This window comes from Oenanthe melanoleuca, chromosome Z (genome assembly GCF_029582105.1).
Source record: "Oenanthe melanoleuca isolate GR-GAL-2019-014 chromosome Z, OMel1.0, whole genome shotgun sequence".
In the NCBI taxonomy this organism is placed as follows: Eukaryota; Metazoa; Chordata; class Aves; order Passeriformes; family Muscicapidae; genus Oenanthe; species Oenanthe melanoleuca.
In genome coordinates, this window is record NC_079362.1 from 34,946,359 (window position 1) to 34,966,244 (window position 19,886).

The window sequence follows — 19,886 nt, forward strand, 5'->3', positions numbered from 1 at the left end:
TTCTTTGCACTTGTTTAAATGTTACAGAATTAGGACTCTCTTACATGCATTATGGCATTGCTATAGGTACATCTAGATTTTCCTTTCCCTTAAGTGAATTAAGAAAGGTCTGGAGGCAGGGGAAGAAAGCATTTAATGCTGTACACTGCCAGAAAAGGATAAAATCGGACTCTCCTGCTTAGGCATCACTTTGTGCTGTGTGTTACACATTAATGTGCTAGCTAAACTCGGGCTACTGATGGAGAATAGGAAAAAGCCAAGCATTTTACCAATTTTCTGCTTCTCCACATGGTCTGAAACCACACATAATGCTATGGTTAGGATTTTCACATGAATGCAGGTTTCTGACTAGAGCATTCTTTATGAGATATGGCGCCACTCCCCATGCTTATCTTTAGAGTGAAATCTAAATGGGCCCAGTTAGCACTTGCCGCCTCTCACAAGTTATAAAATTTCTTTGCTTTCTGGCTCTGCCATATGCCCCGCCTGTTTTTTCTGCCAAACTTGGGTGGTGTTTCTGCACCATTTTATGTCTGAAGATGGACTGTATGTAAAATAAACCCAGTGTTTAATACAGCGTTCTCAAGTGTCTAGTCAGGAAAAACCAGTATCACTTCAGACCAGTCAAAGCCTAATTTATACTTGTGTATGTGTGGTTCTTGTGTGAGTGCTCTTCAAATAAGCAGACAGTAACGGTGGTAGAAGTTGAAGCCAGGAGATACACCTGCATTAAGCTGCAGAGTGGTCATTTAAGTGAGTTCTGAAAGTACAGTACACTTGGCAGTAACAAGAGACTGTACTGCTTCTTGGGAAAAAATGGACTGCATGAACTCACAGGCCTCTGCCTACAGCTTCTGTGAGTATCTACTCCACAAGTCCTAAATTGCACTTCTACTCTAGAGTTACCCAAAGTATCTTTGAAAATGTGATTTGTCTTAAGTTTTAAATTTAATTTCTTTGAGCCGTCTCCCGTGTGCCTACATATGGATGCATATACTGAATTCAGGTCATCTAAATGAGTTGAAATAGAGAAATTTTAAAAAGGCTAGAAAACAAATATTAATAACTGGTAAGGCCTTAAAAGATAGAAGATTAAAAATGTGCAGCTCTCTTGTACTCTGAACAAACACAAATTGGCTTGTCCAGTCCCACAGAATGTGAGAATGCTTTTGCTTGCTGCACTTGGTCTCATAATTGTTTTGTACTTGAGTGGGAGGTGAAGAAGTGATGTCCAGGTATTAGATAAATTAGTTGTAAGTAGAATTGCCTTGTTAAGATTTAAGCTTTTACATTCTTCTGTGATTTCAGACCCCAGGGGAGGTTGACAAAACTTGGGGAGAAGAATGTACTGCTGATAGTGGACAAAAACAAAGCAGAATTTATGTGCCACAAGGACTTTTGGCACAGCTTCTAAGATAAGGAAGAAGCTAATAAAGCAAACACAGCAACTGTGCTGAGACTGGCTCTAACTGGGTAAGGAGTAATTCTGGCAGAGAGAGACAGGGACCACTGACTCACAGCCCACCAACTAAAGAAACCTGCCGACTCAAGAGAAAAGAAATCTGCATATGTGAACTAATTATTGTAACAACTTGCTAACCAGTAGAAGGTATAATACTAATTAATATGAGAATCATGTAACTTGTAGACAGTGAGCTGTGATTTCTTTGTTTGCTGAAATGTAGAAATGGTGTAAAGTTTTGATGATCGAGGAGCCAGCCTTTTATGGGCTGCCACCTAGCTCGTATTTTGCACAAACTAGAATAAAACAATAGAGATCTCTTGTCTCAGTGTGTAAATTGGCACTGTACACCAAGCATTTGGGACAACAGAAGTGGCAGCAGTAATTTACTGAAGTATATTAAAAGGTCTTTAGGTACAACCTCAGACTTGTGTTGCAGTACTGTTTTACAATGGCTGGTAATAATGGTATGTTATAGTGGTATATTTTGAAATGAAACACTTGCTGTGATATTAAGAGTTTGCCTCTATGAACTCTTGCACTTTTCTTCTCTTTTTCACACTTACTCCTTTCCTCTGCCCCAAACTTTCCTTGGAAATTACTTTGATGTGTTAGTTTCCTGTGGAAAAAAGAACATTATAAATGCTGTGAGTAATGCTTTTTGTCAATTGTCATACTGAAAACAGGTGAGAGTCCCTTCATTGGCTTGTATGGTCTGCCATGTAGTATGTCATGAGCACAGACTGTTCTGTTCTCTTCAATGCTGCACTGTTTTTAAAAGGATGGTCTCCTTGGATGCCAATATTGAGGATTTCCCATCATTACTGTAGAAGTAATAACTGGGCATTAGGTTAGTTTTTTTTGGGGATTTATTTCTTTCCATCCTTTACAGAAATGATACATTGTTGATGGTTTGCCTTTGGGCATTACTTTGCCCTGTTTATTTGTTTCCTCCCTGACTGGTATTACCTGTTGCAAGTAACAAGGAGGCCAGCTGAGGAAAGCATTGTTTTTCCTTCTGTAGGACTTGCCACTTAAAAAGAAAATGTTATTGACCACTTAAAGCTTTGTCTAACAGCATTTTTTTTTTTTTTAATGCAAATAGGAAGCAATTCTAAAATCAGATTTTCTGATAGGGGTGACTTCTCAAAGGCTTCTCACTTGTTCTTAGCTGACTGTTTATGGAGGTAGGGCAAAATATGTCTAGACTATGTCTTAACTAGGACAGAACACATGAGGTCTTTGGATTGCCTTCCTGTTATTTAGTAAAAAAATTTGGATTATTAATTTTCTGTTAGTCTTTCTGTATTTTTGTAGTGCAGAACTATTAGGTCTTCAGTGCTGTGGTTTCAAGAGAAGTAGGTTGCTGCAGGCATGTAAATGTGGAGAATAGTATCAGCTATGAGTTGGCTGTTTTAGAAAGATGCACTGAAGCCGTATATATATCCAAAGTAGTTATTAGTTAAAGACAGGAGGAAGCTTTGAAATGGACCTGGACATGAGGAATTTTAATGTGACCAGGCGGTACTGTCTCATTTGTTGGTTCTGTGCACAAAACAGTAAGGACCTTTCAAGGGCTGGATCTCTCAGGTGAAATAAATAAATGTAACTGAAGGGCTACAGAGTAAAACTCAGGCAGTTGCAGATGGGGGTCTATTTAAAAATAAAATAAAAAAAGTAAATATTTGAAGGCTTTCTGCTTCAAGGTCACAGCTGCACTTGCAAATATGTTTACTGTCACACTTGGTCCTTGACAGAATTGTGTGCTTTCCTGCTGTCCCCTTTGTTACAGCTCCCTTTCATGCCATCAGCAACCTGATAAGGAAAACCTAGTATTTCTCCTTAGAAACTTCCTGTGGTTTCCTTCCTGTATCTTTTGCTGCCCTCCCATGTATTATTCCAGGTGGCTACATTTATTGCAGGGGAGCTTGTCATGGCTTCTTACAAACTGAAAGCACAAAAACTGGAGAGGTTCCAGTATAAGATGTGATTGTTCCAAAAGCTAGATGCTGTACTGTTAGCAACAACAATTTAAAAAATCACCCCATCTGTCTCCTTTAAGTAAGCTATAAATAGTACCGACATCCTATTCCCTTGTTTTCATAAGTCTTTCGAACCTTTAACTCCGAAGCAAATTGCTCTTATAATAGTAATTGTTTATGGCTATTAGTTTGTGTTGAGCTTGATTTGAAGTACAACCTATTTCTAAGTTGCTTAAGGAAATATATTAATGAAAACTGTTTCAGTATTAATAGGGGCAAAAAATAAGAACTGACTCCAAATGATCAATAAACCCAAAATAAAGCCCTACAGTCTTATCATTTTAGTAACAGTGTGCAAAAACTGTATCACAAAGAGGTGAATAAAATAACCTTTTTACAGAGTCTTGATATATGCATTCAGGGTTTTAAAATGTACAAGAAAGTCTAACTCAGACTTTGAAGAAGATTGTTGAATGTCTTGAAACGAGACCGTAAGGCACTTGAGAGGCACTAAGGCAGAATTGATATGGGAAGATTATGAGGAAATGAAAAAAGAATTTCAGCCTTTTTCAGGCTATGTTGATAGTGAATGTTGTCTTTTGTGTGGCAACAAAGGGAAGTTATTTGCAGCTTAAGTTTCTCAGGATTTGAAAGTGCAAAACATAATTGCTGTATTAAAATTGGTGTCAAAGTGCCCAGAAGTGTCTGTTCTTGTAGTGGGGAATGGAGGAAGAGCACTTCTGCAAATTCGTTGCCCCAACGAGATAAAGCTTTTGATACAAAATTCATGAACAAAGGAAACTTTCTCTGTAGGTTGTGTTTGTTGAAAACTTCTTGCTTCTTGTAGATTTTTTTAATTTCAAAAAATGAGGCTGGCAAGTGAATAAACACCTCCTACTGCCTCTGAGAGCTGGAGAGTGTCCTTCAGTTCTACAGCTGTAAGTGTGCATGAGCACAACCTCTCTCTTGGTTTGGACACACCTTTAGTCCTCTCCTCCCCCCATTTCTGGTTGCTACATGACTTTATTTAGTCATCATCAAGAGGAAGTAGTGTGGCTGCAATTAGAAATTTAAAGTGCAAAATACGAAAGAAGTCTTAAAAATACACTCAGAAATGATTTTTGTACTTACAGCTTTCAGGATTGAAAGAAATGATAGCTTTTCAAAGCCTTTAAGGCAAACAAAACCCCAAAAAACAAATCAAAATACATGTATTTCATGGGATGAATCTCTTATAGTATAAAAAGCTATGAAGCATTTTCTTATGAAGTACTTGAGACTAAAATACTAGTAATGGGCTTGGTCGTGACTTTGTGCCTACATGTGCTTATTATGGCACATCATGTTGTGTCGTGACATACCATGACATAGCATGATTTTTGTTCATTATTTGGTTGGGGTTTTTTTTTGCCTTTTTTTCCTCATTCTCCTTTAATGGTAATCTGAGCTTTGTAGCAAGCATAGTTAAATTCAGATGCTAACACACCTGTAATTTTTTTTTTTCTCTTCCTCTGGTTTTATTTGCTTCAAGTGATTGTCTAAGAGCATGTTACCACATTTCCTGTTTGAAGCCACAGTGAACACTATACAGTCAAAGGATATAGAAAGTTCACCCTTCAAAGGAACTAGATAGATGCCTTTTTAAAAAGAGCAGGCTGTTCTCAAGCTGTATAATTAATAAGCAGTTTTATTTTAACTGACTCTCCACATCATAGTGCATATTCCTGTTTGGATCAGTTAAGGTAAATGCTGTCTGACCTTCTCTATATGAATAAATTTGAAAAAATTTGAAAAGCTCAGAGGGAAAATTGATGTCTTAGTTTACCTTTCCTCCTTTCCTGCTCTGTATATTTCTCATGGAAAAGTTAATACTGCTTTACTAAGAAAAATGGATGATACTATAAAAAAAATGTGCTTTGCCCACTATTCATTAATGCAGTGCTTGCACTTACTCTTTGTGACTGGTATTTAACAATAAGCAGTAGTTTTGGTTTTTGCATTAAACCAGCCTCTGTAGAATAAACCTACAAAAACTACCTTATGTAATTTTGAGTGTTTAATTTTAAATTTTAAACAATCTTAAAATCTTGATTTCGTCATACTTAGAATTTCTATAAATGTTAAGAAATTGATATAACTAAGCTATATAAGCCTTTAAATGCAACAAAGTTGTTCAGCCTGATAATCCTGAGTGTTTTTGTAACGTGAATCATTCTCCCTAAAATAAGTTGCATTCAGAGTTCAGAAAGTTTTCGTGAGGAAAGCAGAACAGTGTTTCACTGCTCATCACTCTGATAAATTGTCTTTTCAATGTGAGCTCCACGTTGTTGTGCCACTCTGAGCACCATAAGCTGGGCAAAGAGCAAAACTGATCCATCAACTATATCTTTCAACTAAAAGTCAACAGGTTGAAAAAGTGTTAGGGATTGTAGAACCACCAAACTGAAGGCAAATGTAGCACTTTACAGGCTAAACAACTGAAAATAATTTTTTAAGAATAAACACGTAATCAGAGATTATTATTTACAATCTTTAGCTTGGCTTTGTCATTCAAAAACTTTAGGTCTAAAGCAGGGAGTCACAGAGGTCACAAGTCCTGAGTGCCGAGAGTGGCTGTGTAGAACAAGACTTCTGCACCCTTGGGCATTCTGTAAACAGGAGGAGCTTTCCAGGCTCACAGGTGCCCACACAAGCCCTTCAGGTTTGTTCCCAGGGCTGCAGCTCAGTGCAGTGCTTGGGGATGCAGGGAGCTGGAGGAGTGTGCCAGCAATCAGTGAGCAAACACAGAGACAGATCAACAAAAGGAATCTCCCTGCCCTTCAGTGTGTGTTTTCTGTACTTGGGTGTAACAGATCAGAGTTAGCCCTCTGTGAGAAAAACAATTTGATATGTCAGTTCTGGACTTTGTCAAAAAGAGATTGTAGGGAAGCAAACAAGTGTCATAATTTTAGAAGTCACAAATCAGAATATTGGGGCACTTGTAGAGCAAGAAAAGCCCACTGCAAAATACCCATTTCTTGCTCTTGCAGCTTACAATATATCAAACTTCAAAATGCTAACTTTGAGTATTTGATTTCTAAATTTCTTATGATCTGAACAGCTAGCATTGGGGATGCATTGCTATGTTTCAGAACAACTTCACACTTCTATCTTAAGTAAATCAGCCAGGTCTTAAGGAGACATAAAACATACAGACACTGGACTAGAATTGTTAAATGTTACATGCTTAATGGAGGTTAATTGTGTTTTACTTCTGATTTTGTAACATAATAAATCAAATTTAGAAAAGAATTGTGTAGCTTGCAAATTCTGAGCCTGTAGAGAAGAACAGAGTATTTTTCCATCAAGGTTTTCTTTGTTAATCTTGCTATTTAAAATTAATGAAATTTTCAGTCACCAGAATAACTGAGAAAATGAATGTGAAGCTACCTAATTACAGTGAGAACTTCCTTAGAGACCTTTACTTTCATTCTTGGATTCCATGCTACTGGTAGTTGAATCCCAAGTTTTATTACCGTTTCTTGATTTATTCATGGAATTTAGATGGTGATCTTTTTAGTAGGAAAATCTTCTCTTAAGTAGTTAAAATGTCACATTAGCACTGTTCCAAGACCTTTTTTTTAAAAATGCCTGATGAGCAAAAGGTTGTATTTTTTTGCCAAGAAAAGAAGTATTTTTGGCAGAGTGGGGATTGTTTGCTTGTTTAGGTTTCTTTCTTGCCCTCAAGGTATCCTGTTTAATAAAATTGCTTTGTTTTATATGGTGTTAGCAATAGGATAACTTATCAAAGCAGATTTCCCTCTTCCTATTCTTATCTCTAAGCCAGGAATACCAGAAACAGGCAGATAAACCTAATTTTGACACTACTGATTTTTTCAAAGCTAGGAGGCACAAGTGATTCGGCTGGGGTTTTGCTATTTAGATGTTTTTACTGCAGCATGCATTTGTTTCTCAAAGAACTTCAGTTAGTGGCTTAAAAGCTGAGAAGTGCGAGAGTTTCCCAAAGGCTTTGGATAAGGTATGGGAAAGGTTCTGCTGTATTCTTTTTGTGTGTGTTATAGATAGTAGTCCTCAGAAGTACCTGGCTAGTCATGGCCACACAGTGCAGTGACTTGGCATGCATGTAGTGAATGAGGGGGACATCTTTGCTCATGTGCTTGGCACATGGAGAATTAGTGAAGGTGGTAGCAAAGTGAAGCTGCTGTGCCACAGAATGTGTGTGCATATATATGCAGAGTTTCATGCATTGCATGTAGACTCCAAACCACTGCATACTGTGAGGAATTGCATAGAAATAATAGTTGTGCAAATGTCTGTGTGAGTGAAGATGCAGTTTTATAAAGAATTGTTAAGGATTATTCACTTTCTCTGCAAGTAAAGTTTATGATATGCAGCGAGATAAGTGAAGTCTCAAAGGAATTTTTATTGCACTCCTGCTGAAAGAAACCAGAATGGAGGTTTACCAATAAACATCATTTAAGCAAAGGAATGGTTGGAATCTGGAGCCTCATTTGTTCCACTTGAGGAGTTTCAGAGGTTTAAGGAAACAATTTCAAAGTCTACAACTAATACCCTGTTTTGAAGTCAACTGTAAATGAAGGATAGAGTAGAAGACAGTGGAAGGAAAATACACTGTGTTGACCAGGTCCAGCCATTTTGCAAATTTTTCATATACCAAAATGTATTTATTACTCAACATTTAGGATAGCATACCTTTGATTGACAATTGTGTAGAAGGGTTGAGGGTAAATACCACTGAAATCTCACACTGTGAATGGACAGAGTAGCTTTTCCATCGAGAAATATGATGTGTTAGCAGGTGCAATTCCCTAAGAAGCGTAAAGGGGTGTATGGACAATTATCACATCCTGAAATTACATTTGAAAGTTAGAAACAAACCGAGATGATTGCCAAAAGATTGGACACCAGTTCTTGGTATTGCTTCATCTAACCAAAGCTGGAGTGTAAATCTTATATGGATTTATGGTATATGCTGGTTTTGGTAGTCACTGTAGAAAAAAGCACATGACTTGTTTGTCATGTTTGACAGTGGTGTGGGTGGCTGGCTTGATGCTTGATATTCTTTATATTCTCCCTTTTTGACTAATTTGACTTATTTCTCTCTTTTTGAAAACTTCTGTTTTCAGGTTCACGTAACGCTAGGGACCAAAGAAGCATACGTAATATTTTTCTGGTGCTGGGACCAACCTTCTGGAAGAAGATTCTAAAATAACTTTTTGCCTTCAAGTTCTTTGTCCTGGGACTGACTTGTCTTTGGAGAAGAGCTCAACAGAAAAGAATATTTTAACATTGGAGCCATTAAAAATAAACCTGTTCAAAGAACTTACTACCTGCAGACAGACTTACAAAGGTTGAGTCCTGCTTTTCGTCCGAGTTCCCACTTCAGACTGTAAACAATGAGTGAGTTCTGGTTGTGTTTCAACTGCTGTATTGCAGAACAGCCTCAGCCTGTAAGTATGAATATTTTCACTGCTTTGCTTTTATATAGTTAACCAAATTTTTCATGTTTTTTAGTTTTCTTATGTTACTTTTTTTTTTTTTTTTTAAATTACAGCTGTTTGTCCAAGCTTGGTGAGGATTACGCAATTAACTGATACCCTCCTTGATGCAGATCAAAAGACGTTTGTTCTAAACTGTTGTCATTTTCCTGTCCTTGAGATCAAATCTATCCAAAATCTTTGCAAAGAGCCTGTATTTGTTGGAATAGAAAGGGAGGGGAAGGGAAAAGGGTGATGAGGATGTAAACTGTCACTCTAGAGTAAATAACTTTTTATTGGAGATGTGTAGATGTCCTCACTTCTATATGACTTAAGGCCTGCCTTTGGATTTGGCTTGACAATGATGTTAGAAGGAAATTATTATCTTAAAAAGTCTAAAGTGAAATCCAGTCCTCCACCACCTTAATTTAAAAAAGGATTTAATCTTTAACTGTTCAGTTCGTTTTTAGATCAAATCTTAGAAGAGTGAAGGGTTGCACTCATATTGTAAATACTTTTTAAAAAATAGAATTTAATATGGCTGTTGTGTAAAAATGTACATAGCAAAGTTAGATAAAAGAAAATTTCAAAGCATATGCTAGGAAAACAGAAAATACAGAAATATTCTAAGTTTTCATTTATTTTTAAGTACCTTTAGAGTATGTTTCTGAGTCCAGTGCAGTTGGAATAATTCTGTCTGCAGGAAGGTGGAATTAACCAGCAATATCGTAACAACTGGGAGAAAGATTATTGTATGGTGTGACATCCAGATCAAGCTAAGTGAATTTATAGAAATGACAGTAGTCATACAGTAGTTTGAGTAGTACAAGTAGTACAAGAGAAAAACTCAGAGTGAATAAAGAAACCTCACATTGATATGCTCAGCCGCATATTTGGCTTTAGGGAAACCAAAGGACTGGGAAAAAAGTGCCTCACATTAGGCATTGTCATTACACAAAACCTGAATGCCAGACTGATGGCATGCAAATATTAAAGTGTGACCATTAACATTTTGAACTAATGAGTGCAACTTTATCTCAGTCTTAGTCAAGCAGAGCTGTGGGAGATGAACTCTGAGATGCCAGCATGGGAAGCTGTGATATGCCTCTCTTGCTTGAATACCATGCAGACCTTTAAAATGCTAGCTGTACCCATATAGAGCAAAAGTTATTTGTCTCAGTTTTTGAACATATATTTGAATAAGATGTGACAGTTCAAAATATTTCAGATAGAAAAATGGCATATTCTGTTAGTTTTTGAGAATCCCAAGGCTTGATTCAAGTTCTGTGATCTGTTTAAGTTACTGCCCAAGAAATCCACATATGTTAATACAGTGATCTGTAGTTAAAGCTTCATGAAGCAGGTGGAGATTGTATGTGGAAAGTAGAGGAAAAAGAAGCAACCCACTGTGTTTCTGCTGATATGGTGGTGTGCAGTAGCTTGATAATTAAAACCATCTTTGTATTTAAGATACTAATCGCATGTTGTTTAGCACTAACCTAGTTTCTGAAATGTGCCCTTCAAATGTTGCAGGAGACTTGTTTGTTACAAGGTGCCAAAATTCTTCGGGATATGTCTCAGGAAAAAAAGAGATGTATGCCCTATTCTTGGCATGCTTGATGAAAGGCACTTAGTTGTCCTTTCCCTGCAGTTACTCATCTCATTTTGCTGTGTTGTATTGTACAGCCATTGTTCTGCCATGCTTGGCTGCACTAAGTGGAGTGTTTAATCAGACACTTATACCTCTGAGTAAGTACAGGAATGTTTTCCATTTCTGACAAATAGCAAAGCATGTACTGTAAGTCTGAGGCAAACTGATAAATGGGACAAGTGATAAGGAAGCAGTTTTCCCTGTGTCTGCAGGTGTTGTATGATTGCATGTTTGAGAGACTTACATGCTGAAAAACATGCTAGTTTTCAGTCTCAAAATACTTGCATATTTCCCCATTGTATCATAAACTAAGTGAAACATGTAAACTTGGATAAAAGTTGCATGTCTGTCCCCTGCTGTGCATTCAACTCTCAGTTGAGTCCAGTTTCTAAGGAGAAATGCCTGATCTGCCCACTCTCGTTCCTTTCATGTGCCTTCTTTCTTTAACTCCTGCATCTCAACTATTTCATGGCCTGCCTCAGTTTCTCAGCTATTTCATGTTCAGCCATTACATGTTCCTTCTTCTGTGGAAGGACTAATATGGTCTTTTAGCAATACCAACAGCCACCAGCCTCTCAAAACAGACCTTGAAAGCAGGAAGTTAATTTGCCACTTGTTCTGATCAATGCTGAAAATGTTTCTTCTGCTTTTAAGCTTATTATAGAATACCATGAGTCAGAAGTGACCCAGAACGATCATGGAGTCCAACTCCTGGCTGTGCAGGACAGTCCCAAAATTCACTCTGTGTGCTCAAGAGCATTGTCTAAACACTTCTTGAACTCTGTCAGGCTTGGTGCTGTGACCACTTCTCTGGGAAGCCTGTTCCAGTGCCCAGCCACCCTCTGGTGAAGAATCTTCCTATCCAGCCCACACTTTCCCTGACACATCTTCTTGTGTTCCTTGGGTTCAGCAGAGAAAGGAGGATCAGCACAGCAGGAAACCCTTGTCCACATCATCAGCTGTCTGTCCATCCTGCTCCAGGGCCTCATGCCTGCTGTAAGGGCACTTGGGAAGATGAGGCAGCCTGGGAGGGAGCTTGCCTGTCAGCACAAGCAGTAGTAACCTCCATTTGCCCGTGTCTCCTAGTCCCCTCCTTCTGCCAGGGGGCATTCCCTGAAATGGTTTTTTTTCTCATTATCTTTGGCAGATGCTGATGTTTGAGGCACCTTTAATGTCATGGATAGTGACATAAATGTTAACCCTCCTTGCTAGAGGGGAAAATAAAAAGTCTTAATAGTTGCATGTATTTGTGATATTTTTAGCATTCATTGAGCTAAGCAGTTTCCTTCTCTCCTGAATTCAAGGATGCCAGAATTGTCTCTGCTTTCTGCTGGCAAAATTTTAGCTTACCATATTTGAAATGGTCAAATACAGCATCTCTATTCTTTTCAGCTATAGTGCACTTAACAAGAGAGCTGTACATGCACGAGTTCTTTCTGCCATTACTTCTCTAATAGCATACCCCAGAGCAGAACAGTAACAATGTTGCAGTTATATATTAGTGTTCTTAAATCAAAGACAGTGCTCAAGTATTACCATCATCTTTTAGTGAAATGTATCTTGGCACAGCTTTTAGTCTTTTGTCAGTGCTAACTGGATGCATCCTGCTGCTGTGAAATAAAACAGCTGTCTTGGAAAGCAGTGTTCTACTCTCACTCCTAAATGTTACTTTGGTTGCTAAATATTTCACTTGGTGTATCCAAAACAGCAGTACTCACCATCACGGAAGGCACACTCTGGAATCTGGGTCTCTAAGCTGCTCTGAAATAAAGTGATAAAATGAAGAAAGCAGGTATTCAAAGCAACAAAACTAATTAGGGATGCTGCTGAACAAAGCATGTTCCTCATGGTGGCTTCTTAATAGACTGTAGTTCTTACCATAGTAGAATCCAAACAAAAGTCAAGGGAGAGTGTTCTTCTATCACCCTCTAAGTTCTTTGTTTGTTTTTTTTTTAATTCAGAATATATTTCACCACCATGAACTTCAGACTACTAATTGCTTTCATGATACCAAAGAGGAGAGATACTGATCTATTAATAACTATGTCCCAAATTTTCATGGTTGTTTAAGTATCCTGAATTCAGTTTCTTATGATCTGACCTTTGTTTTGGGAAAAGCAGCACTTTTTGTGATTGCACCAGTTTTCTTACACCTCCTACTGATACCCTTAATAGGTTCTGTAAGCTGATTTTGCATTTCCCAGTGCAGTCAATTTTTCTCATGCTTCCTCTGCTATCATCTCATCCACTGCTATGTGTAATGACACATATGCCCAATTGTGTAATGACAACTATGCCCAATTCCCACTGCCAGATGCATTGCTTGATAACAGAAGTTTAGAAAGCTTGCAGGTTTTCAGAGAAAATGTTTATGGTTTCTTTCTAAGACTAAGCTTGTTGCCTACACCAGGAATCTGTTATTTTCCTATACTGCTCTCTTCCTGGTCTGTCCATTTTTAACTTGCAAAGTTAATTTTTGGTGTTAGAAGCCTTTGGTCATGATCTGGTGCACTCCCACCTTATTTGGGCCAAAGCTCAGTACAGCTGAGCTTTTCAGTTTGTTTTGACCTTGCAGTAAAATTGTACTGCTCTGGTACAAAAGAATAAACTCTGCTTTCTTACTTCTGGCTCCAGGCTTCCTTCACTAGTTAATCTGTAGATGTTTTGTTGCTTGTCTCTTATTTAGATTATTTTGATTTTGTGTTTTTTCAAGGGGCTGTTAAGAGTTTTGTTGTATGCTAAACCATAAATGTTTAAAGTGGTTTGGAAAGTGAAGTTTGTTTAGTGTCACTTTTGGTGTATGAAAGAGGATCAGCAGGTAGGTATTTGGAGTGGTGAGCCAGTCTTGAAAGAGAGGCAGGAAAAGCCCTGCACATACTGCTGTGTAACTGAATGCTGGATGCTTCAGAAGATGATTTTAACTCTGTTTTACTTAAGGAGATTATCCATAGAGGGATATTGTCAGCCCCAGCTTCCCTCCTGGAGAAGGAGTCATAGATACAGCTAAGGATACATCTAACAGTGCAATTTGTGCAACTCTTAAAAAGGAGAATTAAGCATTCATTGTGCCTTACAACTGCAGAATAGATCACCCCCAGCAGGCACACATACCACCTTGCTGCTTGAAGAAGTACTGGTTCAGGCTCCCTGTTCAGTACAACAGCTCTATGCAAGTGCAGCTTCCAGCATAAAATATCCAAAACTCAGGCTCTTTTTTTCATTAAATTTAATCAGTCTGCAGCATTAGGTAAGCCTATGAAAGACTTATGTAAAAGATGACAACCTTAGAGAGCCCCCAGATTTCAGAGTTACCCTACTGAGTTATGTTTTGAGCTGCCAGTTTAGATGCTTGAAATTCATTCTTTTTCCTGTTCAGTGCTGTTGTTAGAAGTAGCTTGAGAGAGCACCTTATCAAAGGGGGCAGAATCAAATAAGCAGCAAAATGCTTGACTTTTATTTATAAAACCTGATCTGCTTGTATGGCTTTCAGCCTGATAGAGCTGCTCTAGGCTTTTCTTTTACCTTTAAATTAGCCGCCACACATCTCAAAATATTTTTGTGATGTTCAAGTATTAAAATGTTTAAAAAGAAAACAAAGAAAGAATTATGTGTTTATGTATAAATACCTGAATGAAAATTGCGACTTTTATTATGGCTGTGAAATTTTTGGCCCTTCATTAACTGCATTGCTGCTATTTACTCAATATAATACTAGTTGATGACATGAAAAATAGCTCTTTGGAGAAGGTTGGAATCAAGAGTTATGCCAGCTTTCTGTTGATGAGAATGTGTCTTACCATTATCAACATACTTGAAGAAAGATGTAATATGCTTTTAATATCTGCAGGCTCCACAGAGCTCGGGCTTTCCACTTAAACATGGGCATAAAGTAGATTGTGCTATTTGTTGGTCTGGACACTAGGGCTAGAGCACTTGAATTTCTTGTTTCTTGTTTCTCTTAAATCTCCAAATTTTTCAGTGAGAAGACATTTTCAAGAGGAAAACCCTGGTATGAGTCACTGACAAAAGGAGCTTCCACAAGAACTAGTGGATGCTGCTTAGTAAAAGTTGATAGTTTTGCAAGCACTGTTGGAGACTGTGCTGTGAAGCATTTCCAGTGCAATTTTTTGTAATTTTTCTGTGATTTTTCTAATGGAAATGAAGCTATAAAGCCCTGGTATTTTTGGTGTGCCTTAATTCTAATGTTTGTCAGTTCAGCGGTTTTATCCCATTCTGCTTTTTATGTCAGAACAGGGGAGATGGGGAAGCATGAAGATTTAGGGGCATTTCTACTTGCCAACAGCTAGAGGCCAGGGTAATCTGGATATAGCCTGAGAGATGTGCACTTTCACTGACACCATTTGGAAGTATGCTTTGTGTTAGTGAATAGAGCAGTCAGTCGTTGCCCTGAAGCTAAGCATTCAGCCTTTTGGCTTTAACTGCTTTTGATATGAAAGGGAGTATTGAGACTAGAAGCTTCCTCTGCTGATATCTTGCTCTATTTTTATTGTAGCTTTTCTGGAATAGGTCTCAATAATTCTGTTGGTGATAATTCTTAAGACCAATATGCAACTCAAAAAATACATCTTTTTAAATTGCTGTTTTAAAGATCTTTGCCTGTACTTATATTTTCAGTTCCCAACGTTAGTATTTCACAATGCTGAAAGTTTTTGTTTTTCAGACTGTTCCTTAAATCTCTAGTTCTGCGGTTCCTGTCATGACACTTACACATGAGATATGCACGATACCAGAGTTCCCATTTACTTACAATAAAGCTATTTTCACTGTTCTCAAAGGTCCTGAATTTATAAGGTATCCATTAAGCCACAGACTTTAATAGGTAATCACTTGCAATTATTTTCTTGCCTTTGTCTTCAAAGTGGCTTAGCTGATCACTCTAAAATGCTGACTTCTGTAATTCTGGGTTAATATCCTGCCACAGGAGGATATTCTCCTGAGTGAGGAGAATAGAAGAGTGGAGGCAGGGCAGAAAAGCTAAAGCTGTCAAATTCAGGGAAGTGATGACTCTCTGAGCCCATCAGATATTCTTTGTCAAATTATTTTAGAGTTTTTTTAGTTAGTTGGATGTATCCTCAAGAGATCTGTAGTTAAGGGTAGTCAAGGTCTTTGTGTTTACTGTCTCAAATGAATGTGTAACACTGGGTGACTTGTTACTATGTCATGCTCTGAAAGTGCTTGGCATTAAAAGGGATGAGGCTCACATGGAATTTTAAATATAGTTTAAACTATCTACATTATCTCTCTTATTATTGTAAATTCAGCTCCTTCAGGCTTAGAAAATATAATATGTTGTCTTTAGCATTCCAGGGTGTTAATGATTGCTTTTCTCTGGCTTATACTATAACTTGTTCAGGGTGAGCATAGGCATCATTGATACTTGATAGTGTATTGTAAAGGACTACCTACTTCATAGTTCATAAGTTTTGGTACTGGGATGCTCTCAAATCAAATTGTTTCAATTTTGCCTTGTCTTTGGCAGGACTACGTTACGATTTTTGTATTTCTAGTCTGCAGAAGATGGTTTCAAGTTGGTATGTGGCTGCCTTATCTCCAGCGATTGAGGAATTGAGACCAAATTGTGATTTGTTTTTTTCAGTTTGCCTGGACCAGACTTTCTTTGTTGACATAGGGTGGTGTTTCATGCTCTACTGTTCAGCCAGCTGTAGTTTTCCATCTCTGGACCAGATGTACAGAGCTCATCTCATCGCAGTGCATATTGGAGGAAATAGCTGTTGCTTGTTGCTTATCAGTATCTGCATTCCCTCTGGTTTACGTCCACTTCTCTGAGTGGGATATGGTGTAACACAGAGCATTGTACGTCAAGTTTGTTAAAAGAATTTGTGACTTTTGAAAGTATTGTACTCACTTAAAAAGTGAAAACATGTCCCATGGGCAGGGTGTCATGACTGCTGAGTGTAGGTAAATGCTCTGGGAATTTGGTATTCTTTTATTCTGGCCTCAGACAGCTCCAGGTAGGTTCAAGTCTCACCTTTGCTGAAATCCTCCAGTTCTCACTGATGCTGAGTTCTGTTTTCTTGCAGTTCAGGCTTGATGCATTTGAAGGTTCAACATCCCAATTCTTGTTTTACAGCTGGAAGATATCAGGCAGGTTATTTGGAGAGTTGCATGGTGTTCCACCAGTGGCTTCAGGGCCTGTGACCTTAAATTAGGAAAGAACAGAAAAATTGGGATGTACAGGATGACGTAGTGAAAAATGAATCTAATTTGAATAAAATGGAGGAAAACACTTCCAACAGAGTTTATGAATCGATAGTAATTGGCCATTACCCCAGAATGATAGAATTTTAGAGGAGATAACACAGTTAGTTATAAGAAAGTTGCATAAAATTTAGTTACTAATCGTCACCTCATTATGTATATTTGCATAAAACTTATCTTTTGGGGTGCTTTTTTTAATTTTGCAAACTGAAAAGCTAATGCTTTCAGGGATTAAATTGCCTAACGAATGCACATATGCCTATGTTCAGCCTGGAATTGGAACTCTGTCAGCAGAGTGTAGTACTTACAGAAGAAAGTTTTATGATATATATTCTAAATATAGGTGGCTTACAAGCTAAAATCCACTTCAGGTAGATTTCTTGAAAGACTAGAGTAAAATTCTATATAGGACATGTCCTCTTTAACAATGTTTGGAACAAATACTGCTTTAAGTACAGCATGTTGTACTGCAGTCACTAAAACCCCATTTAATTCCTAGGCTATCGGATGGTGGTCAAATAATGGATTACTGTTAAAATGGGAGAATAAATCCTGCCAGGCACAATTCCAAAGAAATCTGCTGGGATATGTAAACACACAGGCACATACATGCATGTGCACGTATGCAGTGTACTGGATTGCTTGCATTTGTGGCAGCAGCTTGGCATTGCTGAACCTGAGAAGAGTGCAAAAATGCCAACACAAGAATAGGCATGCTGATCCACAGAGTAGCAGGCAGAAGAGCTTGCAGGCCTTTTTCTCTCCTTGGAAGAATATCAAATGCATGTTTTCTCTTTTTAACGTCAGAACTAAACTTTGAAAATTAAATTACTTCTGGGTTCATAATTCAAAGAAAGGAAAATTTGAGGGAGAAAGGAAAAAAGCTGCAATGTGTATAGTTCAGGGAATGAAGAAATGAGACTTGTATGTGAGATACTTTTTATTGCTTTAAAAATCTAATTTAAAACCTTTAAAATACATGTTTGTGATTAAAGCATGGATTAAACTGACTGCTGGAAAACTAGAAATGATGCAGTTGAGGCCTCTTTGCATGGCCCTACCCCTAAAGAAACAAAACATGTGCCATGCATCTCACGTCACTGAGATTCAGCTGCTCTTTTAAATTCAGGAATAAAATGCCAACATTTCCATTATTAAAGGAGATTAATCTTCCTACACATAGAAGACAATGGAGAGGAAGTTTACACCTTTTCATACCTACACCTAGATTAAAATCTTACAAAAATCTGAGGCATGAAGATAGGTGTGTTTTAGCTGATTTAGTGGTTAAAGAGTTGAACGTGGTGGAGATTTCTGCAGGCTGTAAACTTAAGGTTCTTCTACATAGCAAAGATGTTTTTTCTGATTTGTGAAATTATTTGTTGCATGATGGGATGGATTTTGGTGTTTAGTTGTTTTTTGGTTTTTTTGTGTGTGTGGTTTTTTTTTGTGTGTTTTGGTTGGTTGGGGTTTTTTGTAGGTTTTTGTGGGGTGGTTTTGTCTGGAGTTCTTTTGGTGTTTTTTGTTTTTCTGGGTTTTTTTTTCTGTTGTTGGGTTTTTCTTCTGTTGGATTACAGCAAAACAAAGCTGCCAGAGTATATTCCTTTGTGCTTTCCTGGGATCCTGCTGACTGCCAAGGTGCTCTCGGAGGATTATTAGTAGTTTTTATGGGGCATGTGTATAAGCATCATTGTTTTCTTTGAAGGCAGCTCACCTTGCGTTGAGGCAAAAATTCATTCCGGTTAGATTTTTAAATGGATTATGTTAATTCTGGATTACATTGTTTTTTGGTTGGGTGGGGGTTTTTTTGTTTGGGGGATTTGTTTGTTTATTTTTACTTACTAAACATTCATTGTAAGCAGCTTTTTTGTATCTAATGAGATTACAATACAAGAAGGATTTCTGAAGGGACCAATATTCATGTGACACTGGTGCTGCAAAACATATCCTGTAACATCTTACAAATGTGAGGGTGTCTTGACCATCCCCCAAGACAGTAAAATTACCTCCTTGTATACTAGTAGCACTTTTCATATCACCTGAGTCATGTTTTGCAATATCTTTTTCAATTTCTCAGAGCCTCTAAGCTAGGCACCAGTGTAAATTCTCTTCACTCGGTTTAGTCAAAGAAAACAGAAGAGCTTACACCGCTCTGACCTATCTTTATATGATAGGAAAAGTGACCAGGTACCCTACAGTACTTCACATTGCATAATAATTTATGTAATTTAGTGTTCCAGAATTAGTCAGCTCACATTATTCATCAGTGAAGAGGAAAGAAAAATGATAAAGGCAGTGAGATTTTATTTGGTATTGGTGTGTTTGTAACTTTTATCAAAAAAGACCAGCAAAGCTTTTTCTTTGAAGGATGCTCTGAGACAGCTCAAAAGCCTGTTTTACCCTAGAGTTGTTTGTTAATTACTAAATTGTACATTAAGTGGTTGACTCTTACTAATCACTTTCAAACTTCCAGTTCTCAGCTCTACAAGCTCCCTCTGTGTTCAGACAGTCAAGCTGAATCTTTTTCCCACACTGGTACAGTAAGCGTTCCATGAACAATCCCTCTGCTTCAGCTCACTGGAATTTAGTAAATAATTTGGTCATGCCCAAGAAGGAATAGAATTCAGCTTAGGTTCTTAGCAATGTTGGCTCTGCATGCATTGCAGGGGTGAGTATTACTGATAAATTATTTTTTATGACCAAACATAGCAGACACTTATTTTTATAATGCCTAAGATAAGAAATGCTGTAGGATGCACTGACTGTGGTATGGTTTGTGCTTTTACTATTATCACAGATAAACAGCCACATCTAAGTTCTGTATTGTGGTTTTATGCAAGTTTATGTGGTTTAGTTTCTTGAAAAGAAAATTAACTGTAACTACACAATTTCTGAACACAGAAGAGTGGACTGAAAGGAAACCGTGCTGGGAAACAATTAGGAAGGGCAGAAAGATTAGAATTTCTCAATATTTTTATGTAATAATCCCTAAGAGGGTATGTTGATTGTCACTGATAATGCTGAATCCTGATTTTTTTTTAAGCTTTGCAGCT

The 19,886-nt window shown here is 37.7% G+C and overlaps 1 protein-coding gene across 4 annotated transcripts in view; it reads left to right on the plus strand.

Moving 5' to 3' along the window:
• Positions 1-19,886, plus strand: part of CDC42SE2 (CDC42 small effector 2) — a 79,158-nt gene that overhangs the window by 39,318 nt on the left and 19,954 nt on the right. For all 4 annotated transcript variants that reach the window (XM_056514680.1, XM_056514682.1, XM_056514683.1 and 1 more), the window contains one exon: positions 8,592-8,915. In XM_056514680.1, coding sequence (XP_056370655.1) covers positions 8,862-8,915 — 54 coding nt within the window. In that variant the 5' untranslated portion in view covers positions 8,592-8,861. The remainder of the gene's footprint in view (positions 1-8,591; positions 8,916-19,886) is intronic.